The following is an 8,767-nucleotide window of genomic DNA, read 5'->3' on the forward strand; positions in this document are numbered from 1 at the left end:
AAATTTCCTTCAAAAAGTCTGACTGTCATGTTTTTTTTTCTTCTTCATTACACATTTTTTGGCTGGTGCGACTTATAGTCCAAAAAATACAGTACTCATATTTCTGTAACAATCTAATTAATGTAACGAATAAGAACATTATTTTCAAAGCAGCAAAATGGACTTTTCAGAGAGTTTACAGGAACTGCCAAACTCTACTAAACTAAAAGGTAAAAGGAGCTGTTAACTTGAAAACTACCACTTCATGACATCACAAGGTGGAACAGAGAATTTCAAGCTTTGGAGATGTAGACAAATAATAAAGTGTTACTCAAACATGTGTGAATGAAACAAAACAAAACTACAGGTCTGTTTTTGAGGAGGTAACAACATTATAACATGACTTAACGTAAAAAAATATATATATTGATTTATTTGTTTTTATTTTGTTTGTGCCAAGACAGTCATATACATACTACATATACATTATAAACAACAGAAAAAAAGAGCAAAAATTAAAAGTATTTCACGCTTATTTTGAGATCTACAAAGCTTCAAAAACATGTATTGAACTGTGATTGTGGTTAAAAAGCTCAGATTAAAGCCTCAGACAGAGCAGTGCTTACAGTTAGCATCACATTTGTTTTGTTTTTAAACTCTGTACACCTTCACTAGTATCACGTGGATCATTTCAGACCTGGAGCTGTAAAACAGGATCTTTTAAGTTAGCTCTCGTTTCTGCTGAAAGTCTGCAGATCTTCTCGGTTGTTTCTCACACATGAACCTGCTCGTGATGGTGCAGGGAACGTCAAACCAGGACAGAAACTCCGTGGCCCAAACCCTCACCCCCATCCACGCGCAGTCCTCCCCCTGTGGGTGGGGCGGAGAGATCCAGTTGTCCGGTTCATTCGCAGATCCGTACACAAACCAAAACGCTAAACTAAAGACAACAGAAGGAAGAATAACGGATCACAATATTGAAATGTAACCTGAAGAACAAAGACCGGGTCCGAATGTTCGCACTATTCAGAACTTTGGGCACCAACTAAATATTAAAGCCCAATCTACGTTCGTGTGTCAAATTGTCTGCGTCGCCTTGAACCCCCTCCGCAGAACACCTCAGAAATTTTCTAACGACATGTCAAACCAACGCAGACAGCAAGAGAAATGACGCAGGTAATATATGCATCCTGAATTTTAGACTTTCGGTCATCGCGCAGTGCATAATGGAAAAGGTTCTCCAAAAAAGTGAGCATCAAATCGCCATGTTTGATTTCCCAAAGACTTTAAGTCTTTTGAACCATATCGCTTTTGTTTCTGGTTCTGATATTGTCATACTTTAGTTGTGGGATTCAGACATCGTAATTGTGCACAGCGAACATTTTGTATGTGGAGCGCCATCAAAGCAAAATCCCGTTTGTTAAGCGAGAGGTACAGAAGGCAAACAGACTGAGCTCACACTTTCTTGTTCTTGTGGTTTTACAGCAACATCAAGTCTGGAAGTTGTTTCTTGGTGAACAGCTGGTGCCTTTCACTTTGGCGTTGACTTTTTAAATTCGTAACCAAGGTTGAGCGAGGGATCAGGATTTTGCTTTGATGGCGCTCCACAAACAAAATGTTCGCTGCAAACTTGGGATGATTTCTTAGGCAGACAAAGGTTTTCTTTTTGGTCCTTCCTGTGGATCAATCCTGCCCATCGCCTTCACCTTTTTTCGCCTATTTTTCAAGTCTGTTGGGAAGAGAACAGTTTGAACGAACGTTTGCAGTCACACAGATCTGATTCCCTTTTGCAGTTAAGGAGTTTGCACACTTCTGAAGCACGTTTTCCGCTGTTAGGACATCCGGCAACCACACAATTATGATGTCCGAATCCCAAAACTAAAATATGTCAATATCAGAACCAGAAAGAAAAGTGATATGGTTCAAAAGACTTGAAAAGATCAGTTTTACAATAGACGCATCCCACTGGGAAAACAAACATGGCGGTTTGATGTTCACTTTTTCAGAGAACCCTTCCCAGTATGGATTGCACGATGAAGAAGTACGAAATTCGGGATGCATGTATAAGGGCTGTGATTGATCCACTCTAAATCCGCTCTATGTACATTTACAGTACTTCGCTTTCCCGCTTCATTTTGTAAACACGAATGTCATTTTTAAACCCTCACCTCCTACAGTTGTGGCGGTGAATTACTTAGCGGTGCATAGACCTCAGCGCGGATCCATGAACCAAAAACGACGGCGACAAGGCGACGGCAGCAGTGTGTGTTAAGTCGACGCAGAACTATAACTCAGCTCTAAGCCACAACATTTTTAGGAGTATCCGAATATCCAGTGAGTGAAAATGAGGTTAGGTTTTTGGTATATTTTACAAAATTATTTTGTTACAGCTACAGTTGTGTTGCTTGTTTCATGAAAGGAAACTCATTTACGCGACACATTTGACATTTTCACTGTTTTGATGATTAAAATGGTTGTGTTTCCTATGAACTTTGCACAATAAATAGATTAACAAAAACGTTTAGTATCACAACCATGAGTTAGTCTTTATTTTTCATTGAATCATATTGAATCAATTTGAAATATATTGAATTGAGAGCTCACTGTATCGAGGTATGCATTGTATCGCCTTAGTGAAAATGTAGTGCACTCAAAACTTTCCACAATGCACCTTGAAAAGTAGTGGGCATCAGTGGTCACGAGAGCGGACAATAGCAAGAAGCAGATGGTTTATGGCACAGTTGATCCTGATTTGGAAAAAACACTCTTAAATTATGGAATAAATTAGTGCTGTCATGCGATTAAAAAAATTGAGAGATTAATTAATTATGATCTGTAATTAATTAATCTAATTAATCTCTTTTAATCTCACCTAAAAAATGCTGAGAAAAGCCTTCAAGTTGAGGTATTTTCATTTAAATTCATTATTACATTATTGTGGCAGATCAAAAGACTGATATAGATTAAAAAAAGTGACTTTATAAAGTCATTTATTGTTTAACAAATCTCTCCAAATTGGCTGTTGAGCCCAAGTCTCCATGAATAAGAAACTGTTTGCTGTAAAGTAGCAAAGACGAGGAAATCTGAACATAATAACTTTTGTCAACTTAAAGACAATAAAAAGTCCAGTCTTTCCTTAACCAGATTAAAAATATTATTGATAGAGAAATGCTTTATATATGAGATCACTGGTTTTAGTTCTGGTTTAGACCTGGTTTTAGTCCTGGTTTAGTCCTGGTTTAGTCCTGGACTGGGTTAGTCCCGGTTTTAGTCTTGGTGTTAGTTCTGGTTTAGAGGCGCACAGGAGGAAGTGCGGTTTACGTGAGAAAACGGACGCGGCTCACGGGAGCACGTCGGTGTCCGCGCAGTAACTACGGAAAGAAACGTGGTCCGCGCGTTCTCAGGTTAATGACGATGATGAAGGTGTGTGTTTGTGTTTGTTTGTGTTTGTGTGTGTTTGTGTGTGTGTGTGTTTGTGTGCGTTTGTGTTTGTGTTTGTGTATAGGACAGTAGTGCAGACATCATGAGCCTATGCAGGTTTTCACCAGTGACATTTAAGTTGTAGGCGATTTTATATTTGTTATTTTCTTTTATATTTCACGTCGGGAGAATAATTTCCAAGACACGAATGTGTTTTTACCTGTGCACTGCTGCTTCTGTTCTACTGGCTCTTCCACCTCATCCATTGTGCGACTGACGCCGCAAACGTTAACGTGACGTTTGCATCGCTCTTACTGCGCGCGTTTTGTTGTGGGTTTCCGGCATTGAGTGGAATTACCGAAATAAAAAAATAATTAATGTGTTTTTTGTGTGTGTGTCACATACAGAAACAGTAAAGTTAGAGATTAAAAATGAGATTAACGCGATTAAAAAACATAACGCGCTAAATATGACTGTAATTAATTCATCGCAATTAAAGCGATAATTTGACACCCCTAGTATAAATCCAAATCCACTTTATTTATATAGCACATTTTTCATTCATGTGTCGGTCACTAGTTTTTTTCCTCTGCTTTTTTTTTGTGTGAAGGCTGAACGCATCGGTCAAGACGAGGGAGACGAGAAACCAAATGGAGAGAGAAAGAGAAAAAACGGTGAGAAAATGAGCAACAGCAGCAGGAAATGCCATCAAATTTGGACACATTTCAATGTCAATATGCAGTTCAAAGACAGAGTGTAAGACTGTGCAAGGTGAAAATATATCAAGCAGGCTCCACAGATAAATAAATTAAAAGTTTGTCTAAGTGAGATGGGTCTTTTTATACTTTTTTATACTTGATACTATGATTTATTTTGCAGCACTCTGTTCAAGGTGGAGTGTGTTTGTAAAATAAAGCCATATAAAGGATAAACATTTGATGCCATGTACGTTTTTTTAACATCAGTAATTCATTTTACACACAGTTTAGCATTATTTTTGGTGATAAATTAATTTAAAAAGAAGAAAATCTGAGGAGCTATTTGGGAGCCGAAAGAGCCGGCTCTTTATAGTAAAAAAAAGAGACGAAATTTCCATCACTAATTTACAAATAAAACAGTTTCTAAATGAAGACAATGAAAAGGTAAATTACTAAAATTGGGTCATACCGGTCCTAAAACAATCAAAACAGAAAAATCTAATAAAATCAAAACCATAAAAATAAAAAAATGGCAGTAAATAAGTAAAATAAATCAAAGAACACAAAGGAACACAAACGCGCTCGGTGTTAAAAGACAGAGAATAAAAATATGATTGATAATTTCAGATCTCAGATAAAAAAGCAAATAATCTGGTCTGTTTACGTGAGATTCAGCTTGACAAAAACTCGTATGATTATTATTAGTCCGTAAACACTTGTATGTCACTCTGATCTGATCTTTATTTAGCACAGAAATCAAGTTTTATCGGAGTTTAGCCTTTAGACTTTTTCACCCAAGACGCCAGAGTCACGTGACCCAAAATCCGTGAGCTCTGAGTCCGAATCGCTGTGAACGAGGCACTGTAGAGGGCGCTAAAGAGTCCACGACTATGTAGCAGGTATGAGGGCATGAAATATTTGTAGAACTAAATAAAAATAAAAGAACATCAACGAGCCAATTGAATCTGACCTTTGGTTGAGTGAGGATCCGTCGGTCCACCTCCAGTCCCCCTCAGTCTCGGCGTCGCTCAGTCCCATCCAGAACATTTCCTCTGTAGATTTATTTATCTCCTTTATTTTCTCAAACAGAAATTGCTAAAATTGAAAGAAAATAATGTAATTAGGCTTCAAGGATTTAAAATGGTTTCCCCTCCGAGTTGAATAATCCCTCATTTATTTTGCATTTATGTCTTAAAGAGGGAGTATTCTGTTCACTATGTTACCTTTTATTATTTTGGGTTTTTTTTTTGTTATATTGCTGGGTTTCACATCAGGATGTCAGGATGAAATAAGAATAAAAGCTCTATCAATCAAATGTTTGGACACGCCATCTAAGGCTGCATTCAAGACTGCAGCCTGAAGTGACCCCAGTTCGATTTTTTGGCCCCTATGTGACCTGTATCTGATCTTTTAATGACAACACAGATCTGATTTTTTCAAATGCGACCCAGGCCACTTGGATATGTGCTCCTGAAACCGACACATATCCGATCTTTTGACATGCGACTTCAGTCTGAACGGCCAGGTCACATTCATCCCACCTACACGTCACAAATGTGCACAAACAGGAGTCGATCTACCAGTGGATCTGTGGGTTTTTTCGGAAGGTTCAATGCGTGTCCTAAAAAGAAGCACGGGAGATGGAGAATCCGAGAGAACAGGCCACTTTATTTCAGCATTTCCATTGAGAGAGATTCAAGTTGATTACCAAGTACAACTGTCACCCCGACGTCTCTGACCAACTCAAAATCAGGGGTAGCTTTATACTACATCTTGACAAAACATTAACTTGTTGATTTAGCATATACAGCAAGAAAATGAACAATACTGCTGACCCAGTGCACCTTATCATGGGTGGGAACATGCCACGGGGTCCACATATGTCAGTTTTTCTGCTTCGTGGCATCTCAAAGTCCAGAAAAAACATGTTATGTAGACCTATAGATAGTCATACGTGTTTTCCACCCTGTTGTCATTCCAAAGTCCATAATATTAGGTGAATTAGCATGACCAACACATAATATTTCCCACAGATCCAACAGTGCACATTTTGGATGATGACTCACAAATTCCTCTTCAGAATAGGATACGCAAAATTTGGCTGGCAGGTCTCACAGCAGCGAAGAAGATTATAGCTCAAAGATGGAAAAGTAATGACGTGTCATTTACTCAATGGCTTCATTGGTTTATGGACATTGCTTACATGGAACTATCTTCAGCAAGGATTAACAATGCTGCACCGAATACAGCTGAATTATGGACTCAACTAATAGGAGATCTGGAAATTATGTCAAATACTGGACTCACTCTGTTAGTATAAGATATATTTGTGTCATTATAGAGCTGGTGGGTGGCAAGGGAAAGGGGGAAGTCGGGTTAATAGAAAATGTGTTAATAGAGAATGTATATGTTGTATTGTTCTTAATAAAAAGTGAATGATTAAAAAAACAAATGTACACAAACGTTCTTCTCGTCAGACGAAAACTGTGTCTGAATTCCGTGTCAGTGAAGCAGTGAAGCACATATCAATCCCACCACTCTTGGCTGCGACGCTGCACCCACACGTTCTTTCTCTACGGACGTTGCTGCCACTGCCCCACAAAACCTCGTCCTTCTCAATCTCCTCCTTAAAACAAATAAGCTGTACATGTTCTGGCTCCAGTATGCAACTTTAAAATCTCCAGGTGCTCAAAGCTCGTGTCCATGTTAAGGCGACTTCTGTGTGCTGTGGTCCAAAAGCAAGAAAAATGTCTGATAAAGGCTTTTTTTGAAAATAAAAAAGCTTTTGGACATTGGCCATCTGAGTGTGCTATGCATTTTTTCACTTTTGTCTTGGCTGCTCCTTGCATTTGCACCTCTACAAGAATTTCAGTGTGCGTTTTCTGTTTCTTCTGATTAGGTGACTTCTGTAAACACTGAACATACTCGCTGTGTGTGATGTCGTCCTGTCCTCTAACGCTCACGTGGGACACTTTTGGGGTGTTTAAAGTTCACACTGGAGATCACATACAAGTCGCATTTGATTTGAAATGTGAACAACGTCGCAAAAAAGTCGTATTTCACAAAAAAATCTGAATTTACCATTAAACCCTGCAGTCAAGGTCTTTTTTTCTTGACATTTTCTATTTTCTACATTTTAGATACAAATATATGAAGTAAGGTAAATTGAACTGTGAAGTAAAGAAAAACACTGAACTAACTCAATATGTATTTATTTATTTTACATTTAAATCCAAAGTAGTCACCTTTTGCTTTGTTGACAGGTCTCCAAACCCTTGGCCTTTTCTCACTGAGCATCTCCTGAAATGCACTTCACAGCCCTGCCATGTCAGGCTCAAGAAATGCCAAAGTAAAACATTATTTTTCCTATTTTAATCTAAAACTTTTTGAGTTATTATTTGCTTGCTACATTCCACATTCCATTATTCATAGTTTCGACGCCCTCAGAGAGAATCTACAATGTAAATAAATATTCATGAACATAAAAAAGAAGTTAAGTTAAAGAAGAAGTTGAAGAAAAAGTGTCCAAACTTTTGACTGGTTGTGCATATTAAATAAAAGCAGTCGGAAAAGTTAAAAGTACCTAAATGTACCTGAACTTTACGCGTTATATTAAAATCCAACACCTGCTCTGTTCTGGTCTCTATCTTCACCAGATCTCCTCCCATCTCTCCACAGAGCTGTCGGCTCATGTCCCAGGACGTCTTCATGTTGGAGAAACGGTAACACTTCTGTCCGTGGAGCAGCCAGGCCTCGTCACAGCGCAGTCCGACGGGAGCGTGAGCGGCGTCTGTGGGCGCTGTGCCTCCTATCTGCGACTGAAACCAAAACAAAACCTGAAATTGAAAACAAAACCACTGACACAGCGAGATTAAACGCAGACATTTAAACGCTGAATTACTCGGGCTGGTCGGGGTCGATGGTGGGACTTTATTCTTCATGGACACTGAAGGAGAAAAAAAAATCTTGTCTTATAGCACCGTAGTTTTGCAATTAAAATACAAAAAGATCTAAGACAGGGTTGGGCAATTCTTTTTTCCCTGGGGTCACATAAGAAACAGAAAATACTTACCTCAATTTGTGAGGGTTTCTTTCTGCCCCTCCTCCTGCCCCTCCTTTCCCTGCTCCCTCTTCCCTTCTCTCACCTTATTTGGCTTTTCCTGGGCGGGTCCCCAAATCATCTCACCTGCTGAGCTCCACTCCTGATCCTCGTCAAGTAATCATCTCCTGCAATAAAAGACCTGCTGACCTGCTCTCCAGTGCCAGATCGTTCCGTCAACCAAGCGGTGAACAACTCAGGCTTTTTGTGTTTTTGAGCATTTTTGAAGATTTATGACTCTTACCTGTTTTCTTTTATCCGTTCCCCAGTTCTTCCGTTTTGTAACCAGCCTCATCCCGTTACCACTAGTTTCTGTAAACCTCCGGTCAGTCTCCATCTCCACAGACCTCCCATCTGCAGCCTCCCCTGGAATCTATCCCCCCGCCAAGACTATTTTGTGAATACAATAATTTTTTCCTCTGCATATTTGGGTCCGACCAGTGATTCTTTAACACAATTCTGCAGAATATGAACTGTATTTCTTTATAACAAGCTTTAAATAGCCTTGTTTTGACGAGTTTATGTTATGACAAAGCAATGAAAAATGAGGTTGACTTACAAAAAAAAAAAA

The 8,767-nt window shown here is 38.9% G+C and overlaps 1 protein-coding gene across 1 annotated transcript; it reads right to left on the minus strand.

Moving 5' to 3' along the window:
- Positions 1 to 405: 405 nt before the first annotated feature.
- Positions 406 to 7,982, minus strand: LOC129410034 (C-type lectin domain family 4 member E-like). The gene is made up of 4 exons (XM_055157108.1): positions 7,962 to 7,982; positions 7,724 to 7,915; positions 5,068 to 5,192; positions 406 to 919 (listed from the first exon to the last, which is right to left on the minus strand). Exons 1-4 carry the CDS (start codon positions 7,980 to 7,982, stop codon positions 700 to 702), a joined length of 558 nt encoding a protein of 185 aa, XP_055013083.1. The 3' UTR covers positions 406 to 699.
- Between the last annotated feature and the right edge of the window lie 785 nt (positions 7,983 to 8,767).

This window comes from Boleophthalmus pectinirostris, unplaced genomic scaffold (assembly GCF_026225935.1).
Source record: "Boleophthalmus pectinirostris isolate CB_2022bp ecotype Guang Dong unplaced genomic scaffold, ASM2622593v1 HiC_scaffold_21, whole genome shotgun sequence".
In the NCBI taxonomy this organism is placed as follows: Eukaryota; Metazoa; Chordata; class Actinopteri; order Gobiiformes; family Gobiidae; genus Boleophthalmus; species Boleophthalmus pectinirostris.

Excerpts from the sequence above, each read along its gene's own strand:
- LOC129410034 (XM_055157108.1), bottom strand. The coding sequence starts at position 7,982 with ATGTCTGCGTTTAATCTCGCT. Across the intron at positions 7,916-7,961 it reads TGTCTGCGTTTAATCTCGCT|TCGCAGATAGGAGGCACAGC; the intron begins GTGTCAGTGGTT and ends TTTTGGTTTCAG. Across the intron at positions 920-5,067 it reads GGATCCTCACTCAACCAAAG|TTTAGCGTTTTGGTTTGTGT; the intron begins GTCAGATTCAAT and ends TGTTGTCTTTAG.